Source organism: Chlamydotis macqueenii, chromosome 5 (assembly GCF_036417535.1).
Source record: "Chlamydotis macqueenii isolate bChlMac1 chromosome 5, bChlMac1.mat, whole genome shotgun sequence".
NCBI classification, from domain to species: domain Eukaryota; kingdom Metazoa; phylum Chordata; class Aves; order Otidiformes; family Otididae; genus Chlamydotis; species Chlamydotis macqueenii.
The window spans coordinates 5,888,808-5,912,510 of record NC_141560.1 but is presented as its reverse complement, the minus strand read 5'-3'; the positions used below and the strand labels follow the sequence as shown (position 1 = coordinate 5,912,510).

Here is a 23,703-nt window from a genome sequence, read left to right as displayed (position 1 = left end):
AGCGTTTTGCAGAAGAGCTGATGCCGTGGGCTCTGGTTTGCTGATTCACTGGGCTTTGCCTTCCCAGGGCTCCTGGCTTAATCCCAGTAGGCAGTTTGGCCTCACAAGGCTCTTCAATCACCTTCCCGCAGCGGGATGGTGGAGAGAATCTGAAGGGTAAAAGCAGGATAACGTGTGGGTTGAGAGAGGACAGTCGAGGAGGTAAAGCAGAAGCCACACTCATTCACTACTCCCCTGGTCTACTGAGCCCTGATCACCGCTTGTGATGGCCACCAACTGCATTTAACTCCGTCCACCAAACTCTCTGGGCTCAGCCATCCACCACACTCTCAACAGGATTGAAAACCTCCGCATAAAGATCAGGGCAAAAGCTACTAAAGCAGCTGTTCTTGCAGGATGGTGGCACAGATGTATGGTTCTGTAAGGAATCAAGGGAAATCTCTAGATCAGTCACCCCGTGTCGCCTTTATGGATGACTTCAACTTCCCAGCTGCTCACTGGGACTGTCAGAGAGCAGACATGCAGAGGCCCAGCAAATTCCTGAAGCCCACGTCAAAGATACCTTTTTGACATGGGTACTAAGGGAGCCAACCAGGAAAGGTGCCCTCCTAAACCTGTTGATTCTACGTAGAAATGGTCTTGTGGGTGAAGTGATGGTTGGTGGCTTTCTTGGCCATAGTGATCAAGGAACGGTTGAGTGGGAGAACGGTTCCGGGAGAACAGACTTGAGGCTGCTCAAGGAACTCGTTAGAAAGGTCCCCTGGGAATCTGCTTTCAAGGGTATTGGTGTCCATAAGTGCTGGCCCCTTTGTCAGAGTCATTTTGTAAGAGCACAGGAGCGGCAATTCCAATGTGTCACAAGTCAAGCAAGAGGGGTAGAAGGCTGGCTTGGCTGACCAGGAATCTACTTTGGGAGCTTAGGTGGCAAACCAGAGTGTAAGGTCTTTGGGAAGGTATCTGGGGATGGGATTGTTGGTACGCTCCATAGGAGGCATGTGCCCTGGCAGCTAAAATGTCCGTCCATCTCCTGGCGTGCATTGTGCAGAGCATAGCTAGCTGGCTGAAAGAAGGGATGGACTAAGCAGAGAAAGAGCTGGGGGTGTTGCGGGAAATGGCTGTCCCCTTGTACTTGGCCCTGGTGAGGCCACAGCCCAACTCGCCTGTTTGGTTTTGGGTCTCTCACTCCAAGGAAGACGATGAGGTGCTGGAGCAAGTCCAAAGAAGAGCAGCAAAGCTGATGAACGGTCTAGAGAATAAATCTTATGAGGAGGGTCTGAGGGAACTGAGGTTGTTTAGCCTGGAGAAAAGGAGGCTCAGGGGAGACCTTACCACTCTCTACAGCTACCTGAAAGGAGGTTGTGGCAAGCTGGGTGTCAGTGTCTTCTCCCAGGTAACAAGTGATAGGACGAGAGGGATTGGCCTCAAGTAGCTCCAGGGAGGGTTTAGATTGGATATTAGGAAAAATTTATTCACTGAAGGGGTTCTGAAGCATTGGAACAGGCCACCCAGGGAAGTGGTTGAGGCAGCGTGCCTGAAGGCATTTAAAAGACGAGTAGACGTGGAGCTCAGGGACAGGGTTTAGTGGTGGAGTTGGCAGAGGAAGGTTTGCTTTTGGACTCAGTGAACTGATGGGTCTTCTGCAAGCTGAATGATTCTGTGATTCCACTTTGAGCTTGCCCGGTGTGGAGTGAGGGGAGACGACCTCTGGCAGGCAGATGATACTGAAGCCAAACTGAAGTCCACGCAAGCTCCTCTGAAGCAAATTAACTCTTGCGCAGCCTTAACCGCTGCACCAGGGCAGCTGCGGGGCGCTGAGCTGAGGGGCGGCTGAAGGGCGGGGCGGGGCGGCAGGCGTGGCTGTGATGCGCTCGGGCCCCTGTGACAGCAGAGGGGACGGGTCACAATGGGGACGGTTACCAGGGGCTGCGGCAGGCAGCGCTGCCCCAGTACGGCCTGGTCCAGCGGTGAGTGTGCACGCGGTGGGAGGCTGGGCAGGACGAGGGCCGGGGCAGAAACATGTGGAACGAGGGTCTGGGTTATCGTCCTGTATCGAGGGCCCAGGCGCTGGTGGGAGCACCTTGGGAGGGCACGGTGCTGCCGCTGCTGAGGCTGGGCGCAGGCCTTGCTGCCTCCTAGCTCCCTCACCCCCTCTCCTACCTGCACCCAGGTCCCTCTGCCTCCCTTCCCTGCTCCCTCCATATCGGCTCCCTCCCTCCAAGCCCCACTGAACCCCTTCTCTCCCTCCTCCTGCAGGACATGGCTGCCACAAAATTCCTCATTGTGCTTGTGACCGGCATCATCCAGCACCTGCATTTGGTCAGGGAAGAGCTGGATGAGGCCACGTGGGAGCGCATGCAGCATCATGCGGAGCAGCTGAGCCAGGAGGCGGCTCGGCTGCCGCAGGAACTGGAGCAGAGGATGCAGGAGCAGAGGATGCAGGAACAGGGGACCCAGGAACAAGATCGCTTGGCCCAGGTATCCCTGGGCTTTGCTGCCTTGCAGCAGTGGCACCTGTGGGCCATTGCTGGAGTCCTAGTCCTGCTCTTTGCGCTCTGCTTGTGGATCCGCAAAAGGAGTCGGGAGATGGACAACAGTGGCAAAGAGGAGAGTTCCAGAAGCAATACAGAGCAGGAGGAGGAAGAAAGTGACGGAGAAGATCTGGACGATGGGAGTGATATTCCCAGGATTTTTGCAAAGCCCATCCAGTGGTCAGTGCCAAATCTGGCCTACCGGAATCGGGTGGTGGAAGTGTTGGTGGGTGACCTCCTCCGCGTCTTCCAAGAGCACTTCTCAGATCCTTTCTTCCCAGTGCTGCAACCAGCCATCGGGGTGGGCAGGGCCTTTGAAGGCTGGAGTTTTGGTGAGGAGGATGCTGTCTACTCTCTGCTGGTGCCCCTGCAGCCCCCGCGTGGGCATGTCTTCCACCTGGAGCTGGGCACCATGAGGGAGATGCCGCTGAAGGACTCTTGCATTTGTGTGGAGCTGCAGTGCACCTGTGTGGGGCAGTAGGTGGTGAAGAACATGCTGTGCTTCCTCCACCACCCCGAGGAGGAGCTGAGGCAGTCTCCTCTCTACAGACTCCCCAGCACAGGAGTCGGGGACAACTACAGTGGCGACAGAGATGAGTTCCGTCCTGCTTTCCCCTCACACTGGAGCACACAGGATGGCGATTTCACATGGGCGCAGAAATACTTGCTGGCAGCCCCAGCTGTGGCGGGACCGAGCGAGAGGCACTGCTGATGGGCCTCTGTGTGTTCACTGGGGTCCAGCTGGAGAATCTGCCCGTCCTAGGCACTCCCTGGGCAGCTGGTGCTGCTGGACTGAGCACAAAGTGCTTGAGGCAGAATGTCTGTAGGCACTTAAAAGACGTGTAGATGTTGCACTCAGGGCCATGGTTTGGGATGCTTAAGAGACACGGCTTAGGGACCTTGTGGGGGGAGTGGAACCACAATCCATCCCACTAGTGTCTGTATGGCACCAGTGCCAGGAACAGGGGCCCAGAACCTGGGGAAACATCTCAGGTGAGTAGGAGAGCATCTAAAGTGCAGCTCAAAGAAGTCCAGCCACTCCAGCCAGCAAGTCTGCTTCATCGGCGGCCCAGCTTAAGGGCCTTTATGCTAAGACAGACAGCATGGGGAACAAACAGGAAGAGTTAGGGATGTGTGCATGCCTGCCGAGCTACAACCTTGTCAGCATCACGGAGACATGGTGGATTGGCTCCTATTACTGGAATGTTGGAATCCAGGGATATTGGCTCTTTTGTAAAGACAGGTAGCGGAGACAAGGATGGGGTGTTGTCCTCTATATCAGCGACCAGCTGTCTCAGCAGCCAGGGGTCAGGTAAGGAAGGCTAAAGCCCTGACAGAAGTAAATCTGGCCAGGGACATGTAGGGCAACAAGAAAAGCTTATATAGGTAGGTCGGGGATAAAAGGAAGACCAGGGAGGATGTGGGCCCTCTCCAGAAGGAAACGGGAGACCTGGTAACCCGGGACATGGAGAAGGCTGAGGTACTTGGTGACTTTTTTGCCTCAGTCTTCACTTGACGAGAGCTCTAGCCACATCACCCAAGTCTCAGACGGCAAAAGCAGGGACTGGGAGAATGAAGAACTGCCCACTGTAGGAGAAGAGCAGTTTCGAGACCATGTAGGGAACCTGAACTTGCACAATTCCATTGGGACCCGATGAGATGCGTTCGTGGGTCCTGAGGGAAGTGGGCAATTAAGTTTCCAAGCCGCTATCTATCATATTTGAGAAGTCATGGCAGTGCACTGAGGTTCCCATTGACTGGAAAAGGGGAAGCATAACCCCCATTTCAAAAAGGGAAAGAAGGAAGACCTGGGGAACTATAGGCCAGTTCATCTTACGTCTCTCCCTGGCAACAGCATGGAGCAGAACCCATGCTAAGGCACATAGAAAATAAGGAGGTGATTGGCCAACAGGAACCTTATGAAATTCAACAAGGACTAATGCAAAGTCATGACCCTGGGAAAGTGGAATGCTTTGCAGGGATATAGGCTGAGGACTGACTAACTGGGGATCAGGTCTGGGGAAAGGACAACACATTGACGTTCAAGCTTTTGCTGCACAGTGTTTGCACAGCATCAAGGCTTTCTGTGTTTCTCACTCCGCCTCCCTAGTGAATACACTGCGGGGAGGGTGTGCAATACGGTGGGAGGGGACACAACCAGGCAGATTATCTGGACTAGCCAAAAAGATACTCAGTACCATATAACATCACGCTCAGCAATAGAAGGGAAAAGAGAGGTGTTTAGGGAGATTAGCCATCTTTTGCTTGGGAACTGTCTGGGCATTGTTCTGTCCCCAGGAAGTGGCGAGTGATTGCTTTTGCATCACTTGTTTTGCTTTGTTTTCTTCCCTCTCCTTCCACTTATCCTTTACTTATCAAACAATGTCCTTGTTTGTTTGTTTACCAGTTTTATCTTGGCTCTCAAGTTGTCTTGGGTTTTTTTCTGCTTTCCTCTTCCCTTGTCCCACTGGAGGTGAGGGGAGAAGTGAATGAGCGACTGTGTGGTGCTTATCGGGCCAACAGGGTTAACCCACCACACATGCCCTGTCTGTCAGTCTCTCAGAGATCCTCATGCCAAGGTCCTCCACACAGCCTGGAGTCCCTGGTTCAAGAATAATGAGATGTCCATGACTTCCTATATTGCAGAGAATAGCACGTAAGATAGACTTAACTTTTCACAAAGAAATGCTCAGCCGTATCACGGTATGTCACTAACCTGCTTGACTAACCTGATCTGCTTCTACGAAAAGATGACCCGCTTAGTGGATGTGGGAAAAGCTGTGGATGTTGTCCATCTAGACTTTAGTAAAGCCTCTGACACCATTTTCCACAGCATTCTCCTGGACAAACTGGCTGCTCATGGCTTGGACAGGTGTATCCTTTGCTGGGTAAAAAAATGCCTGGCTGGCTAGCTGTGCGCAGAGAGTGGTGGTGCCTTGTCGTAGTTCATCCCCGATCGGGACCAGACTACGCAGTCTCTCTCTCACTGCCCCCACCCTCCGGGAGAATAGGGAGAGATAATATAAGGAAACAGGCTCGAGGTTTGAGATGAAGGCAGGGAGAAAAATCCTTAAAGTTACCATTATGGGCAAAACAGACTCGACTTTGGGGAAAACTATTCATTTATTACTAAAAAACAATGCAGGATAATGAGACGAAGAACAAGATAAGCTCCCCCCATCGCTCCCTATTCCCGGGCTTAACATTATCTCTACCAGCTTCCCCCTGCCCCGAGCGGCAGAGGGGGGAAGAGGGAATGGGGATTATGGTCAGGTCATCACAGGTCGCTTTATGTCACTGCTTCTTCGTCAGGGGAAGAACTCCTCACATTCCTCCCCTGCTTCTGCGTTGGGTCCCTCCCACGGGCTGCAGTCCTTCGTGAAACTGCTCCAGCGTGGATCATTTCTTCCACGGGATGCAGTCCCTCCAGAACGGCTGCCCCAGCGGGCCCTCCACGGGCCACACCCTCCTTCAAGCATCCGCCTGCCCCAGCGAGGGGTTCCCCACGGGCTGCAGGTGGATCTCTGCTCCTCCGTGGACCTCCATGGGCTGCAGGGGGACAACCTGCTCCACCATGGTCATCACCACAGGCTGCAGGGGAATCTTGGCCAGGAGCCGCATCACTCCTCCCTCTCCTTCTTCACTGACCTTGGCGTCTGCAGCCGTTCCTCTCACAAGAAAAATTCTTCACAACAGGCTGGCGGATGCCTCTGAGCCTCTCCTCACATCTCATTCACATCTCATCTCCTCTCCACTTCTTGCAGCTGGGCCGGGCCAAGTTGGGCCCAGTCAGCTGTCCGGCGGGAGGCCAGAGGGTGAGGCCTGCAAGGCCCACAAGGCTTGTACCTCCCCCTGTCTGCCCCCGCTCAGCTTCTTCATATCTTCTCTCCTTCTTTTTTTCTCTATTTTTCCCCTTCTTTTCCCCCTTTCGCCTTCACAGAGGCGTTATCACAGAACATTCTGCTACCAATCGGCTCGGCCTTGGCCAGCAGCGGGCCCGCCCTAGGCCTGGCCGAGTCCACTGAACAAAGGGGACCAACTTTCAGCAGTTTCCTACAGAAACTACCACCGTAGCCCCCCCTCACTAAATAATAACAGAACAGGCATGAAGTTAACTCTAGCTGGACAGCGGCCACAAGTGGTGTTCCCCAGCGCTCAGTATGGGGGCCAGTTCTGTTTAATATCTTTACCGATGATCTGGATGAGGGGATTGAGTGCATGCTACGGAACTTTGCAGATGACACCAAGCTGGCCAGGAACGTTGTTGTCTAAATAAAGCTTTCAAGTTATGACTCATTGATGTGAGGCCAGATTCAGGGGCTGTCAGTTCCTTTGTGTATCCTCAACTTGTCCGAGGGTGTTCTGTTTTATTTTGGGATGGCTGCTTGCTTCTGGGGCTTGCTGCAAAGCAGCGCATTTAGCAGCCCCCTCCTGCCACGTTCTCCCGCTTGTCACCTTCCCAAGTGATGGCGTAAGCTCGTAGCGCTGCTGAATGCGGCCCCTGCAGCTGCCTTGCAATGCACCTGCCTTTCTGCAAGGGCAAAGGGTTTTGCCAGCAGGAATTTGCTCTGGCCACCATGGGATCACCCTCCCTTGGCCACCGCAGGAGCCCCAGGGAAAGGTGTGATTCACTCCAGCTAAGCAGCCCAGCCCAGGGTCCTTCCCAAGTTGCAGTCGCAGCCCTCGCAGCCTCGGGACACAGACGGAGTTATTCCTCATGGACACTAATCATACAGGGAACGCTGATCCCGTTTACTGACACACAGCTATTGCCATGCGGGTCCAGCACAGGCTGAACAGGGGGCTGAAACGACGCGGCGTCCCCTTCACCACCCCATCCCCATCCTGTCTTCACATGCTTGCCCCAGCCACGTGCCACTCGCTTGGCCATGTTGATGTGGCCAACCTGTTGCCCAGGCCAGCCCCAGATGAAGGCAATGGGAGCGCAGGAGGCAGAGCAAGCTCTGCCATGAGGAGAAACAAGGACTCACAACTTAGGGATCAACACAGTTCACCCCGGAAATCTATGGGCAAGCAAAAGGCTGAAAGTAAAAATCCATTCCCATCCTTTATCAAAACCACTGCCACTGAGATAGAAAGAGAGGAAAGGCCTCAGGTTGCTCCAGGGAAGGTTTAGATTGGATATTAGGAAAAATTTATTCACTGAAAGGGTTCTGAAGCATTGGAACAGGCCACCCAGGGAAGTGGTTGAAGGCAGCATGCCTGGAGGCATTTAAAAGATGAGTAGACGTGGCGCTTAGGGACAGGGTTTAGTGGTGGAGTTGGCAGAGGAAGGTTTGCGTTCGGACTCAGTGAATTGATGGGTCTTCTGCAAGCTGAATGATTCTGTGATTCCACTTTGAGCTTGCCTGGTGTGCAGTGAGGGGAGATGACCTCTGGCAGGCAGATGATACTGAAGCCAAACTGAAGTCCACGCAAGCTCCTCTGAAGCAAATTAACTCTTGCGCAGCCGTAACCGCTGCACCAGGGCAGCTGCTGGGCGCTGAGCTGAGGTGGGACCGAAGGGCGGGGTGGGGCAGCAGGCGTGGCTGTGATGCGCTCGGGCCCCTGTGACAGCAGAGGGGACGGGTCACAATGGGGACGGTTACCAGGGGCTGCGGCAGGCAGCGCTGCCCCAGTACGGCCTGGTCCAGCGGTGAGTGTGCACGCGGTGGGAGGCTGGGCAGGACGAGGGCCGGGGCAGAAACATGTGGAACGAGGGTCTGGGTTATCGTCCTGTATCGAGGGCCCAGGCGCTGGTGGGAGCGCCTTGGGAGGGCACGGTGCTGCCGCTGCCGAGGCTGGGCGCAGGCCTTGCTGCCTCCCAGCTCCCTCGCCCCCTCTCCTACCTGCACCCAGGTCCCTCTGCCTCCCTTCCCTGCTCCCTCCATACCGGCTCCCTCCCTCCAAGCCCCACTGAACCCCTTCTCTCCCTCCTCCTGCAGGACATGGCTGCCACAAAATTCCTCATTGTGCTTGTGACCGGCATCATCCAGCACCTGCATTTGGTCAGGGAAGAGCTGGATGAGGCCACGTGGGAGCGCATGCAGCAGCATGCGGAGCAGCTGTGCCAGGAGATGGCTCGGATGCTGCAGGAAGTGGAGCAGAGTATGCAGGAACAGGGAACCCAGGAACAAGATGGTTTGGCCCGGGTAGCACTGCTCTTCGGTGCCTTGCTCCCGTGGCACTTGTGGGCCATTACTGGAGTCCTGCTCCTAGTCTTCATGCTCTGCTGTTGGATCCGCAAAAGGAGCCGTGAGGTGGACCATAGCGGAAAAGTGGAGAGTTCCAGCTGCAATACAGAGCAGGAGGCGGTAGAAAGTAACGGAGAAGATCTGGATGATGAGAATGATATTCCCAGGATTTTTGCAAAGCCCACCCAGTGGTCAGTGCCAAATCTGGCCTACCGGAATTGGGTGGTAGAAGTGTTGGTGGGTGACCTCCTCCGCGTCTTCCAAGAGCACTTCTCAAATCGTTTCTTCCCGGTGCTGCAACCAGCCATCGGGGTGGGCAGGGCCTTTGAAGGCTGGAGTTTTGGTGAGGATGATACTGTCTACTCTCTGCTGGTGCCCCTGCAGCCCCCGCGTGGGCATGTCTTCCACCTGGAGCTGGGCACCATGAGGAAGATGCCGCTGAAGGACTCTTGCATCCGTGTGGAGCTGCAGTGCACCTGCGCGGGGCAGCAGCTGGTGGAGAACAGGCTGTGCTTCCTCCACCACCCCGAGGAGGAGCTGAGGAAGAATCAGGATCCTAGCCTCCTACGCACCCTCTGCACCGACTCCTACCTAGATGCATGGAAAACTGCCCGCTGGTTCCAGAAATTCGTCAGCTCAGCCTGGGTGATGATGCCTCAGTCACATCACTACACAATGCAGGTGCTGCCCTCCAGCCGCTCCTGCATTCTGCAGCTGACAAATGCCTCTGGGAGAACCCTCCTTGTTGAGCTGATGTTTGGGGTGCAGCACGGCAATTCGGACATCTTCCTGAGCAGCGGGAGTGCAGAGAGCCTCTTCACCTCAAGCACGACGTGGCCGGAGAGCTATGCTGTGGCAGAGGCGAAGTTCTTCAGGCATGTGGCCAGGCAGGCCCCACATGACAGCTTCCACCTCAACTGCCTGCAGCTCTGCACCAGCGTCCTGGGGGGCACAGACTTTTCCACCTCTACCTTGAAGACAGTTGTGATGCACCTCCTGAAAATCCTACCCTGGTCAGACTGGCACAGGAGCCATCTCCTGTCACGGCTGCGGGATATCATGCGGTACCTGCACCTCTGCCTGAGGAGGAAACAACTTGACCATTTCTTCTTAGGCAATGAGATGCTGCCTGAGGAGATTGTCTTGCCCCCATCCTCCCAATCAGCCAAGCCACTCAACCTCTTCCAGCACCTGCAACAGGATCCGGATGCCCATGCCAAGGCACTGCAGGAGTTCAATGAGCTGCAAGACCGACTCTCAAGGCTGCTGTTCTACGCGTACTGAGAGAGGACTTCATGCACAGGGCTTCCATTGCAGGTCTCGCAGCTGATGGCTGACAATGACCTCACACTGCAGGGAAAAAGAGGGGAGAATGCGGGACACAGGAAGGAAAGGGAACACCCTCTTCCGAGAGCGACAGCATTCTCCTGTCAACAGACTGCCCAGCACAGCAGTCGGTGACAACTACAGTGGCGACAAAGATGAGTTCCGTCCTGATTTCCCCTCACGCTGGGGCTCTCAGGATGACGATTTCACACGGGCGCAGAAATACTTGCTGGCAGCCCCAGCTGTGGCGGCACCGAGCGAGAGGCACTGCTGATGGGCACTCCAGTGTGTTCACTGGGGTCCAGCTGGAGAATCTGCCCGTCCTAGGCACTCCCTGGGCAGCTGGTGCTGCTGGACTGAGCACGCTGCACGTGGAGGACACGCTGCTCTGTCGGCAGGGGGAATTGCTGCCGCACCTTTCCTCCACAGCAAAAACGCATCCTGGGGACTGGGACACAACGCAGCTGACGATGCCGCTGCAAGGAGCCTTCCGACAGAGACTCCTGTTACCACCTGGACAGAGGCGGCACCCCCCATTTTGAGAGACTCCATTCCCTCTGGAAGCTTTACTCTGTTCCAAGATGCCAATAAATCCCTTGTTTGAACAAATGCTGCGTCTGTCAGTGTCCACACCTCACTTTGCCAAGGATCGTGGGCATAGGGTGCAGACCGCTCTGCTGCCGCAAAGTCAGGGAGCGTTTTGCAGGAGAGCTGATGCCGTGGGCTCTGGTTTGCTGATTCACTGGGCTTTGCCTTCCCAGGGCTCCTGGCTTAATCCCAGTAGGCAGTTTGGCCTCACAAGGCTCTTCAATCACCTTCCCCCAGCGGGATGGTGGAGAGAATCGGAAGCGTTCTGCCTCCCTGGGGCTTGGGGTGAAGATGTTACTCAGAAGCTTCCTAGCCTTGGACAGCCCTCACATTGTTCGGTGCTCTTGCTTCTTCACGTGGGTAGCAACCAAGTGGTGACGAGAGGCCCAAGGGCAGACAAAAGTGACTTCAGAGGGCCTGGTGGGGACGAGTAAAGGGGTCAGGAGCACAGGTAGAATTCTCCTCTGTCATCCCAGCTGTAGGGAATGACATCGAAAGAAACAGGCAGACGCAACGTATTAAGACTTTGCTCTGCGGCTGGCATCACTGCCAGAATTTGGGGTTTTTTCAGGCATGGGATATTCTACGTGACACCAGGCCTGCTGGGGCGTGACAAGATTCACCGTTCCCAGTGAGGGAAAAGCATTTGTGCTCACGAGTTAGCGGGGCTGTTTGAAAATAGCTTGGAAGCGGGGAAGGGCTAAAATCAGGCTCACTGGAGCATTGGAACAGGCCACCCAGGGAAGTGGTTGAGGCAGCATGCCTGGAGGCATTTAAATGATGTGTAGACGTGGCGCTTAGGGACATAGTTTAGAGGTGGCCCTGGTGGCCAGGTAGGCCAAGAGCATCCTGGCTTGTATCAGAAATAATGATGCCAGTGGTTACAGGGAAGTGGTTGTCCCTTTGTACTTGGCTCTGGTGAGGCCACAGCTCAAGTAGTGTGTTCAGTTCCGGGCCCGTCACTCCAAGGTGAGGGTGCTGGAGTTGGTGCAGCACAGCCAAAGTAGAGTAGCGAAGCCGGAGAATGGTCAAAAGAATGAGTCAAATAAGGGGCGGCTGAGGGAACTGAGGTTGTTTAGCCTGGAGAAAAGGAGGCTCAGGGGAGACCTTACCGCTCTCTACAGCTACCTGAAAGGAGGTTGTGGCAAGCTGGGTGTCAGTGTCTTCTCCCAGGTAACAAGTGATAGGACGAGAGGGAAAGGCCTCAAGTTGCTCCAGGGAAGGTTTAGATTGGATATTAGGAAAAATTTATTCACTGAAGGGGTTCTGAAGCATTGGAACAGGCCACCCAGGGAAGTGGTTGAAGGCAGCGTGCTTGGAGGCATTTAAAAGACGAGTAGACGTGGCGCTTAGGGACAGGGTTTAGTGGTGCAGTTGGCAGAGGAAGGTTTGCGTTTGGACTCAGTGAACTGATGGGTCTTCTGCAAGCTGAATGACTCTGTGATTCCACTTTGAGCTTGCCTGGTGTGCAGTGAGGGGAGACGACCTCTGGCAGGCAGATGATACTGAAGCCAAACTGAAGTCCACGCAAGCTCCTCTGAAGCAAATTAACTCTTGCGCAGCCTTAACCGCTGCACCAGGGCAGCTGCGGGGCGCTGAGCTGAGGGGCGGCTGAAGGGCGGGGTGGGGCGGCAGGCGTGGCTGTGATGCGCTCGGGCCCCTGTGACAGCAGAGGGGACGGGTCACAATGGGGACGGTTACCAGGGGCTGCGGCAGGCAGCGCTGCCCCAGTACGGCCTGGTCCAGCGGTGAGTGTGCACGCGGTGGGAGGATGGGCAGGACGAGGGCCGGGGCAGAAACATGTGGAACGAGGGTCTGGGTTATCGTCCTGTATCGAGGGCCCAGGCGCTGGTGGGAGCGCCTTGGGAGGGCACGGTGCTGCCGCTGCCGAGACTGGGCGCAGGCCTTGCTGCCTCCCAGCTCCCTCGCCCCGTCTCCTACCTGCACCCAGGTCCCTCTGCCTCCCTTCCCTGCTCCCTCCATACCGGCTCCCTCCCTCCAAGCCCCACTGAACCCCTTCTCTCCCTCCTCCTGCAGGACATGGCTGCCACAAAATTCCTCATTGTGCTTGTGACCGGCATCATCCAGCACCTGCATTTGGTCAGGGAAGAGCTGGATGAGGCCACGTGGGAGCGCATGCAGCAGCATGCGGAGCAGCTGAGCCAGGAGATGGCTCGGATGCTGCAGGAAGTGGAGCAGAGTATGCAGGAACAGGGAACCCAGGAACAAGATGGTTTGGCCCGGGTAGCACTGCTCTTCGGTGCCTTGCTCCCGTGGCACTTGTGGGCCATTACTGGAGTCCTGCTCCTAGTCTTCATGCTCTGCTGTTGGATCCGCAAAAGGAGCCGTGAGGTGGACCATAGCGGAAAAGTGGAGAGTTCCAGCTGCAATACAGAGCAGGAGGAGGTAGAAAGTAACGGAGAAGATCTGGATGATGAGAATGATATTCCCAGGATTTTTGCAAAGCCCACCCAGTGGTCAGTGCCAAATCTGGCCTACCGGAATTGGGTGGTAGAAGTGTTGGTGGGTGACCTCCTCCGCGTCTTCCAAGAGCATTTCTCAAATCGTTTCTTCCCGGTGCTGCAACCAGCCATCGGGGTGGGCAGGGCCTTTGAAGGCTGGAGTTTTGGTGAGGATGATACTGTCTACTCTCTGCTGGTGCCCCTGCAGCCCCCGCGTGGGCATGTCTTCCACCTGGAGCTGGGCACCATGAGGGAGATGCCGCTGAAGGACTCTTGCATCCGTGTGGAGCTGCAGTGCACCTGCGCGGGGCAGCAGCTGGTGGAGAACATGCTGTGCTTCCTCCACCACCCCGAGGAGGAGCTGAGGAAGAATCAGGATCCTAGCCTCCTACGCACCCTCTGCACCGACTCCTACCTAGATGCATGGAAAACTGCCCGCTGGTTCCAGAAATTCGTCAGCTCAGCCTGGGTGATGATGCCTCAGTCACATCACTACACAATGCAGGTGCTGCCCTCCAGCCGCTCCTGCATTCTGCAGCTGACAAATGCCTCTGGGAGAACCCTCCTTGTTGAGCTGATGTTTGGGGTGCAGCACGGCAATTCGGACATCTTCCTGAGCAGCGGGAGTGCAGAGAGCCTCTTCACCTCAAGCACGACGTGGCCGGAGAGCTATGCTGTGGCAGAGGCGAAGTTCTTCAGGCATGTGGCCAGGCAGGCCCCACATGACAGCTTCCACCTCAACTGCCTGCAGCTCTGCACCAGCGTCCTGGGGGGCACAGACTTTTCCACCTCTACCTTGAAGACAGTTGTGATGCACCTCCTGAAAATCCTACCCTGGTCAGACTGGCACAGGAGCCATCTCCTGTCACGGCTGCGGGATATCATGCGGTACCTGCACCTCTGCCTGAGGAGGAAACAACTTGACCATTTCTTCTTAGGCAATGAGATGCTGCCTGAGGAGATTGTCTTGCCCCCATCCTCCCAATCAGCCAAGCCACTCAACCTCTTCCAGCACCTGCAACAGGATCCGGATGCCCATGCCAAGGCACTGCAGGAGTTCAATGAGCTGCAAGACCGACTCTCAAGGCTGCTGTTCTACGCGTACTGAGAGAGGACTTCATGCACAGGGCTTCCATTGCAGGTCTCGCAGCTGATGGCTGACAATGACCTCACACTGCAGGGAAAAAGAGGGGAGAATGCGGGACACAGGAAGGAAAGGGAACACCCTCTTCCGAGAGCGACAGCATTCTCCTGTCAACAGACTGCCCAGCACAGCAGTCGGTGACAACTACAGTGGCGACAAAGATGAGTTCCGTCCTGATTTCCCCTCACGCTGGGGCTCTCAGGATGACGATTTCACACGGGCGCAGAAATACTTGCTGGCAGCCCCAGCTGTGGCGGCACCGAGCGAGAGGCACTGCTGATGGGCACTCCAGTGTGTTCACTGGGGTCCAGCTGGAGAATCTGCCCGTCCTAGGCACTCCCTGGGCAGCTGGTGCTGCTGGACTGAGCACGCTGCACGTGGAGGACACGCTGCTCTGTCGGCAGGGGGAATTGCTGCCGCACCTTTCCTCCACAGCAAAAACGCATCCTGGGGACTGGGACACAACGCAGCTGACGATGCCGCTGCAAGGAGCCTTCCGACAGAGACTCCTGTTACCACCTGGACAGAGGCGGCACCCCCCATTTTGAGAGACTCCATTCCCTCTGGAAGCTTTACTCTGTTCCAAGATGCCAATAAATCCCTTGTTTGAACAAATGCTGCGTCTGTCAGTGTCCACACCTCACTTTGCCAAGGATCGTGGGCATAGGGTGCAGACCGCTCTGCTGCCGCAAAGTCAGGGAGCGTTTTGCAGGAGAGCTGATGCCGTGGGCTCTGGTTTGCTGATTCACTGGGCTTTGCCTTCCCAGGGCTCCTGGCTTAATCCCAGTAGGCAGTTTGGCCTCACAAGGCTCTTCAATCACCTTCCCCCAGCGGGATGGTGGAGAGAATCGGAAGCGTTCTGCCTCCCTGGGGCTTGGGGTGAAGATGTTACTCAGAAGCTTCCTAGCCTTGGACAGCCCTCACATTGTTCGGTGCTCTTGCTTCTTCACGCGGGTAGCAACCAAGTGGTGACGAGAGGCCCAAGGGCAGACAAAAGTGACTTCAGAGGGCCTGGTGGGGACGAGTAAAGGGGTCAGGAGCACAGGTAGAATTCTCCTCTGTCATCCCAGCTGTAGGGAATGACATCGAAAGAAACAGGCAGACGCAACGTATTAAGACTTTGCTCTGCGGCTGGCATCACTGCCAGAATTTGGGGTTTTTTCAGGCATGGGATATTCTACGTGACACCAGGCCTGCTGGGGCGTGACAAGATTCACCGTTCCCAGTGAGGGAAAAGCATTTGTGCTCACGAGTTAGCGGGGCTGTTTGAAAATAGCTTGGAAGGGCTAAAATCAGGCTCACTGGAGCATTGGAACAGGCCACCCAGGGAAGTGGTTGAGGCAGCATGCCTGGAGGCATTTAAATGATGTGTAGACGTGGCGCTTAGGGACATAGTTTAGAGGTGGCCCTGGTGGCCAGGTAGGCCAAGAGCATCCTGGCTTGTATCAGAAATAATGATGCCAGTGGTTACAGGGAAGTGGTTGTCCCTTTGTACTTGGCTCTGGTGAGGCCACAGCTCAAGTAGTGTGTTCAGTTCCGGGCCCGTCACTCCAAGGTGAGGGTGCTGGAGTTGGTGCAGCACAGCCAAAGTAGAGTAGCGAAGCCGGAGAATGGTCAAAAGAATGAGTCAAATAAGGGGCGGCTGAGGGAACTGAGGTTGTTTAGCCTGGAGAAAAGGAGGCTCAGGGGAGACCTTACCGCTCTCTACAGCTACCTGAAAGGAGGTTGTGGCAAGCTGGGTGTCAGTGTCTTCTCCCAGGTAACAAGTGATAGGACGAGAGGGAAAGGCCTCAAGTTGCTCCAGGGAAGGTTTAGATTGGATATTAGGAAAAATTTATTCACTGAAGGGGTTCTGAAGCATTGGAACAGGCCACCCAGGGAAGTGGTTGAAGGCAGCGTGCCTGGAGGCATTTAAAAGACGAGTAGACGTGGCGCTTAGGGACAGGGTTTAGTGGTGCAGTTGGCAGAGGAAGGTTTGCGTTTGGACTCAGTGAACTGATGGGTCTTCTGCAAGCTGAATGACTCTGTGATTCCACTTTGAGCTTGCCTGGTGTGCAGTGAGGGGAGACGACCTCTGGCAGGCAGATGATACTGAAGCCAAACTGAAGTCCACGCAAGCTCCTCTGAAGCAAATTAACTCTTGCGCAGCCTTAACCGCTGCACCAGGGCAGCTGCGGGGCGCTGAGCTGAGGGGCGGCTGAAGGGCGGGGTGGGGCAGCAGGCGTGGCTGTGATGCGCTCGGGCCCCTGTGACAGCAGAGGGGACGGGTCACAATGGGGAGGGTTACCAGGGGCTGCGGCAGGCAGCGCTGCCCCAGTACGGCCTGGTCCAGCGGTGAGTGTGCACGCGGTGGGAGGATGGGCAGGACGAGGGCCGGGGCAGAAACATGTGGAACGAGGGTCTGGGTTATCGTCCTGTATCGAGGGCCCAGGCGCTGGTGGGAGCGCCTTGGGCAGGGCACGGTGCTGCCGCTGCCGAGACTGGGCGCAGGCCTTGCTGCCTCCCAGCTCCCTCGCCCCCTCTCCTACCTGCACCCAGGTCCCTCTGCCTCCCTTCCCTGCTCCCTCCATACCGGCTCCCTCCCTCCAAGCCCCACTGAACCCCTTCTCTCCCTCCTCCTGCAGGACATGGCTGCCACAAAATTCCTCATTGTGCTTGTGACCGGCATCATCCAGCACCTGCATTTGGTCAGGGAAGAGCTGGATGAGGCCACGTGGGAGCGCATGCAGCAGCATGCGGAGCAGCTGAGCCAGGAGATGGCTCGGATGCTGCAGGAAGTGGAGCAGAGTATGCAGGAACAGGGAACCCAGGAACAAGATGGTTTGGCCCGGGTAGCACTGCTCTTCGGTGCCTTGCTCCCGTGGCACTTGTGGGCCATTACTGGAGTCCTGCTCCTAGTCTTCATGCTCTGCTGTTGGATCCGCAAAAGGAGCCGTGAGGTGGACCATAGCGGAAAAGTGGAGAGTTCCAGCTGCAATACAGAGCAGGAGGAGGTAGAAAGTAACGGAGAAGATCTGGATGATGAGAATGATATTCCCAGGATTTTTGCAAAGCCCACCCAGTGGTCAGTGCCAAATCTGGCCTACCGGAATTGGGTGGTAGAAGTGTTGGTGGGTGACCTCCTCCGCGTCTTCCAAGAGCACTTCTCAAATCGTTTCTTCCCGGTGCTGCAACCAGCCATCGGGGTGGGCAGGGCCTTTGAAGGCTGGAGTTTTGGTGAGGATGATACTGTCTACTCTCTGCTGGTGCCCCTGCAGCCCCCGCGTGGGCATGTCTTCCACCTGGAGCTGGGCACCATGAGGGAGATGCCGCTGAAGGACTCTTGCATCCGTGTGGAGCTGCAGTGCACCTGCGCGGGGCAGCAGCTGGTGGAGAACATGCTGTGCTTCCTCCACCACCCCGAGGAGGAGCTGAGGAAGAATCAGGATCCTAGCCTCCTACGCACCCTCTGCACCGACTCCTACCTAGATGCATGGAAAACTGCCCGCTGGTTCCAGAAATTCGTCAGCTCAGCCTGGGTGATGATGCCTCAGTCACATCACTACACAATGCAGGTGCTGCCCTCCAGCCGCTCCTGCATTCTGCAGCTGACAAATGCCTCTGGGAGAACCCTCCTTGTTGAGCTGATGTTTGGGGTGCAGCACGGCAATTCGGACATCTTCCTGAGCAGCGGGAGTGCAGAGAGCCTCTTCACCTCAAGCACGACGTGGCCGGAGAGCTATGCTGTGGCAGAGGCGAAGTTCTTCAGGCATGTGGCCAGGCAGGCCCCACATGACAGCTTCCACCTCAACTGCCTGCAGCTCTGCACCAGCGTCCTGGGGGGCACAGACTTTTCCACCTCTACCTTGAAGACAGTTGTGATGCACCTCCTGAAAATCCTACCCTGGTCAGACTGGCACAGGAGCCATCTCCTGTCACGGCTGCGGGATATCATGCGGTACCTGCACCTCTGCCTGAGGAGGAAACAACTTGACCATTTCTTCTTAGGCAATGAGATGCTGCCTGAGGAGATTGTCTTGCCCCCATCCTCCCAATCAGCCAAGCCACTCAACCTCTTCCAGCACCTGCAACAGGATCCGGATGCCCATGCCAAGGCACTGCAGGAGTACAATGAGCTGCAAGACCGACTCTCAAGGCTGCTGTTCTACGCGTACTGAGAGAGGACTTCATGCACAGGGCTTCCATTGCAGGTCTCGCAGCTGATGGCTGACAATGACCTCACACTGCAGGGAAAAAGAGGGGAGAATGCGGGACACAGGAAGGAAAGGGAACACCCTCTTCCGAGAGCGACAGCATTCTCCTGTCAACAGACTGCCCAGCACAGCAGTCGGTGACAACTACAGTGGCGACAAAGATGAGTTCCGTCCTGATTTCCCCTCACGCTGGGGCTCTCAGGATGACGATTTCACACGGGCGCAGAAATACTTGCTGGCAGCCCCAGCTGTGGCGACACCGAGCAAGAGGCACTGCTGATGGGCACTCCAGTGTGTTCACTGGGGTCCAGCTGGAGAATCTGCCCGTCCTAGGCACTCCCTGGGCAGCTGGTGCTGCTGGACTGAGCACGCTGCACGTGGAGGACACGCTGCTCTGTCGGCAGGGGGAATTGCTGCCGCACCTTTCCTCCACAGCAAAAACGCATCCTGGGGACTGGGACACGACGCAGCTGACGATGCCGCTGCAAGGAGCCTTCCGACAGAGTCTCCTGTTACCACCTGGACAGAGGCGGCACCCCCCATTTTGAGAGACTCCATTCCCTCTGGAAGCTTTACTCTGTTCCAAGATGCCAATAAATCCCTTGTTTGAACAAATGCTGCGTCTGTCAGTGTCCACACCTCACTTTGCCAAGGATCGTGGGCATAGGGTGCAGACCGCTCTGCTGCCGCAAAGTCAGGGAGCGTTTTGCAGGAGAGCTGATGCCGTGGGCTCTGGTTTGCTGATTCACTGGGCTTTGCCTTCCCAGGGCTCCTGGCTTAATCCCAGTAGGCAGTTTGGCCTCACAAGGCTCTTCAATCACCTTCCCCCAGCGGGATGGTGGAGAGAATCGGAAGCGTTCTGCCTCCCTGGGGCTTGGGGTGAAGATGTTACTCAGAAGCTTCCTAGCCTTGGACAGCCCTCACATTGTTCGGTGCTCTTGCTTCTTCACGTGGGTAGCAACCAAGTGGTGACGAGAGGCCCAAGGGCAGACAAAAGTGACTTCAGAGGGCCTGGTGGGGACGAGTAAAGGGGTCAGGAGCACAGGTAGAATTCTCCTCTGTCATCCCAGCTGTAGGGAATGACATCGAAAGAAACAGGCAGACGCAACGTATTAAGACTTTGCTCTGCGGCTGGCATCACTGCCAGAATTTGGGGTTTTTTCAGGCATGGGATATTCTACGTGACACCAGGCCTGCTGGGGCGTGACAAGATTCACCGTTCCCAGTGAGGGAAAAGCATTTGTGCTCACGAGTTAGCGGGGCTGTTTGAAAATAGCTTGGAAGTGGGGAAGGGCTAAAATCAGGCTCACTGGAGCATTGGAACAGGCCAGCCAGGGAAGTGGTTGAGGCAGCATGCCTGGAGGCATTTAAATGATGTGTAGACGTGGCGCTTAGGGACATAGTTTAGAGGTGGCCCTGGTGGCCAGGTAGGCCAAGAGCATCCTGGCTTGTATCAGAAATAATGATGCCAGTGGTTACAGGGAAGTGGTTGTCCCTTTGTACTTGGCTCTGGTGAGGCCACAGCTCAAGTAGTGTGTTCAGTTCCGGGCCCGTCACTCCAAGGTGAGGGTGCTGGAGTTGGTGCAGCACAGCCAAAGTAGAGTAGCGAAGCCGGAGAATGGTCAAAAGAATGAGTCAAATAAGGGGCGGCTGAGGGAACTGAGGTTGTTTAGCCTGGAGAAAAGGAGGCTCAGGGGAGACCTTACCGCTCTCTACAGCTACCTGAAAGGAGGTTGTGGCAAGCTGGGTGTCAGTGTCTTCTCCCAGGTAACAAGTGATAGGACGAGAGGGAAAGGCCTCAAGTTGCTCCAGGGAAGGTTTAGATTGGATATTAGGAAAAATTTATTCACTGAAGGGGTTCTGAAGCATTGGAACAGGCCACCCAGGGAAGTGGTTGAAGGCAGCGTGCCTGGAGGCATTTAAAAGACGAGTAGACGTGGCGCTTAGGGACAGGGTTTAGTGGTGCAGTTGGCAGAGGAAGGTTTGCGTTTGGACTCAGTGAACTGATGGGTCTTCTGCAAGCTGAATGACTCTGTGATTCCACTTTGAGCTTGCCTGGTGTGCAGTGAGGGGAGACGACCTCTGGCAGGCAGATGATACTGAAGCCAAACTGAAGTCCACGCAAGCTCCTCTGAAGCAAATTAACTCTTGCGCAGCCTTAACCGCTGCACCAGGGCAGCTGCGGGGCGCTGAGCTGAGGTGGGGCCGAAGGGCGGGGCTCCAGGCGTGGCTGTGATGCGCTCGGGCCCCTGTGACAGCAGAGGGGACGGGTCACAATGGGGAGGGTTACCAGGGGCTGCGGCAGGCAGCGCTGCCCCAGTACGGCCTGGTCCAGCGGTGAGTGTGCACGCGGTGGGAGGATGGGCAGGACGAGGGCCGGGGCAGAAACATGTGGAACGAGGGTCTGGGTTATCGTCCTGTATCGAGGGCCCAGTGGCTGGTGGGAGCGCCTTGGGAGGGCACGGTGCTGCCGCTGCCGAGACTGGGCGCAGGCCTTGCTGCCTCCCAGCTCCCTCGCCCCCTCTCCTACCTGCACCCAGGTCCCTCTGCCTCCCTTCCCTGCTCCCTCCATACCGGCTCCCTCCCTCCAAGCCCCACTGAACCCCTTCTCTCCCTCCTCCTGCAGGACATGGCTGCCACAAAATTCCTCATTGTGCTTGTGACCGGCATCATCCAGCACCTGCATTTGGTCAGGGAAGAGCTGGATGAGGCCACGTGGGAGCGCATGCAGCAGCGTGCGGAGCAGCTGAGCCAGGAGGTGGCTCGGCTGCCGCAGGAACTGGAGCAGAGGATGCAGGAGCAAGGTCGCTTGGCCCGGGTATCCCTGGGCTTTGCTGCCTTGCAGCAGTGGCACTTGTGGGCCACTGCTGGAGTCCTGGTCCTGCTCTTTGCGCTCTGCTGGTGGATCCGCAAAAGGAGTCGGGAGATGGACAACAGTGGCAAAGAGGAGAGTTCCAGCTGCAAAACAGAGCAGGAGGAGGAAGAAAGTGGAGGAGAAGATCTGGATGATGAGAGTGATATTCCCAGGATTTTTGCAAAGCCCATCCAGTGGTCAGTGCCAAATCTGGCCTACCGGAATTGGGTGGTAGAAGAGTTGGTGGGTGACCTCCTCCGCATCTTCCAAGAGCATTTCTCAAATCGTTTCTTCCCGGTGCTGCAACCAGCCATCGGGGTGGGCAGGGCCTTCGAAGGCTGGAGTTTTGGTGAGGATGATACTGTCTACTCTCTGCTGGTGCCCCTGCAGCCCCCGCGTGGGCATGTCTTCCACCTGGAGCTGGGCACCATGAGGGAGATGCCGCTGAAGGACTCTTGCATCCGTGTGGAGCTGCAGTGCACCTGCGCGGGGCTGCAGCGGGTGGAGAACTTGCTGTGCTTCCTCCACCACCCCGAGGAGGAGCTGAGGAGGAATCAGGATCCTAGCCTCCTACGCACCCTCTGCACCGACTCCTACCTAGATGCATGGAAAACTGCCCGCTGGTTCCAAAAATTCATCGGCTCAGCCTGGGTGATGATGCCTCAGTCACATCACTACACAATGCAGGTGCTGCCCTCCAGCCGCTCCTGCATTCTGCAGCTGACAAATGCCTCTGGGAGAACCCTCCTTGTTGAGCTGATGTTTGGGGTGCAGCACGGCAATTCGGACATCTTCCTGAGCAGCGGGAGTGCAGAGAGCCTCTTCACCTCAAGCACGACGTGGCCGGAGAGCTATGCTGTGGCAGAGGCGAAGTTCTTCAGGCATGTGGCCAGGCAGGCCCCACGTGACAGCTTCCACCTCAACTGCCTGCAGCTCTGCACCAGCATCCTGGGGGGCACAGACTTTTCCACCTCTACCTTGAAGACAGTTGTGATGCATGTGCTGACCATCCTACCCCTGTCAGGCTGGCGCAGGAGGGATCTCCTGCCACGGCTGCAGGATATCATGCGGTACCTGCACTTCTGCCTGGAGAAGAAACGCCTTGACCACTTCTTCTTAGGCAATGAGATGGTGCCTGAGGAGATCGTCTTGCCCCCATCCTCCCAATCAGACAAGCCACTCAACCTCTTCCAGCACCTGGCACAGGATCCGGATGTCCATGCCAAGGCACTGCAGGAGTTCAATGAGCTGCAAGACCGACTCTCAAGGCTGCTGTTCCACGCGTACTGAGAGAGGACTTCATGCACAGGGCATCCATTGCAGGTCTTTCAGGTAAGAGCTCAGAATGACTTCTTACAGCAGGGAAAAAGAGGGGAGAATGCGGGACACAGGAAGGAAAGGGAACACCCTGCGCGGCAGCCCTCTGCCAAGAGCAGCGTTGTTCCCCTCACAGCAGTTGGCAACAACTACAGTGGTGACAAAGATGAGTTCCGTCCTGCTTTCCCCTCACGCTGGGGCTCTCAGGATGACGATTTCACACGGGCGCAGAAATACTTGCTGGCAGCCCCAGCTGTGGCGGCACCGAGCGAGAGGCACTGCTGATGGGCACTCCAGTGTGTTCACTGGAGTCCAGCTGGAGAATCTGCCCGTCCTAGGCACTCCCTGGGCAGCTGGTGCTGCTGGACTGAGCATGCTGCACGTGGAGGACACGCTGCTCTGTCGGCAGGGGGAATTGCTGCCGCACCTTTCCTCCACAGCAAAAACGCATCCTGGGGACTGGGACACGATGCAGCTGAAGACGCCGCTGCAAAGAGCCTTCCGACAGAGACTCCTGTTACCACCTGGACAGAGGCGGCACCCCCCATTTTGAGAGACTCCATTCCCTCTGGAAGCTTTACTCTGTTCCAAGATGTCAATAAATCCCTTGTTTGAACAAATGCTGCGTCTGTCAGTGTCCACACCTCACTTTGCCAAGGATCGTGGGCATAGGGTGCAGACCGCTCTGCTGCCGCAAAGTCAGGGAGCGTTTTGCAGAAGAGCTGATGCCGTGGGCTCTGGTTTGCTGATTCACTGGGCTTTGCCTTCCCAGGGCTCCTGGCTTAATCCCAGTAGGCAGTTTGGCCTCACAAGGCTCTTCAATCACCTTCCCGCAGCGGGATGGTGGAGAGAATCTGAAGGGTAAAAGCAGGATAACGTGTGGGTTGAGAGAGGACAGTTGAGGAGGTAAAGCAGAAGCCACACTCATTCACTACTTCCCTGGTCTACTGGGCCCTGATCACCGCTTGTGATGGCCACCAACTGCATTTAACTCCGTCCACCAAACTCTCTGGGCTCAGCCATCCACCACACTCTCCACAGGATTGAAAACCTCCGCATAAAGATCAGGACCAACCTACTAAAGCAGCTGTTCTTGC

General features: G+C 56.2%; 4 protein-coding genes and 1 long non-coding RNA gene across 7 annotated transcripts in view; all 5 read left to right on the top strand.

Moving 5' to 3' along the window:
• LOC147600436 (uncharacterized) overlaps nucleotides 1–23,703 on the top strand; it is a 759,986-nt gene that overhangs the window by 114,071 nt on the left and 622,212 nt on the right. The gene's annotated exons all lie outside the window — the stretch shown is intronic.
• On the top strand, nucleotides 8,477–10,006 carry LOC147600458 (inositol 1,4,5-trisphosphate receptor-interacting protein-like 1). Its single transcript, XM_086748942.1, has one exon. It carries the CDS (start codon nucleotides 8,477–8,479, stop codon nucleotides 10,004–10,006), a length of 1,530 nt encoding a protein of 509 aa, XP_086605068.1.
• On the top strand, nucleotides 12,677–14,206 carry LOC147600457 (inositol 1,4,5-trisphosphate receptor-interacting protein-like 1). Its single transcript, XM_086748945.1, has one exon. It carries the CDS (start codon nucleotides 12,677–12,679, stop codon nucleotides 14,204–14,206), a length of 1,530 nt encoding a protein of 509 aa, XP_086605071.1.
• On the top strand, nucleotides 16,870–18,399 carry LOC147600456 (inositol 1,4,5-trisphosphate receptor-interacting protein-like 1). The gene has a single exon (XM_086748956.1). It carries the CDS (start codon nucleotides 16,870–16,872, stop codon nucleotides 18,397–18,399), a length of 1,530 nt encoding a protein of 509 aa, XP_086605082.1.
• On the top strand, nucleotides 21,065–22,579 carry LOC147600455 (inositol 1,4,5-trisphosphate receptor-interacting protein-like 1). 3 transcript variants are annotated; one of them, XM_086748959.1, is made up of 3 exons: nucleotides 21,161–21,449; nucleotides 21,492–21,765; nucleotides 21,838–22,579. In XM_086748959.1, the coding sequence occupies exons 1-3, from the start codon at nucleotides 21,161–21,163 to the stop codon at nucleotides 22,577–22,579; spliced, it is 1,305 nt and encodes a 434-aa protein (XP_086605085.1). The 3 variants fall into 3 exon arrangements, with proteins under 3 accessions (XP_086605083.1, XP_086605085.1, XP_086605084.1); XM_086748958.1 differs by having other exon boundaries at nucleotides 21,161–21,353; nucleotides 21,429–22,579; XM_086748957.1 differs by having other exon boundaries at nucleotides 21,065–22,579.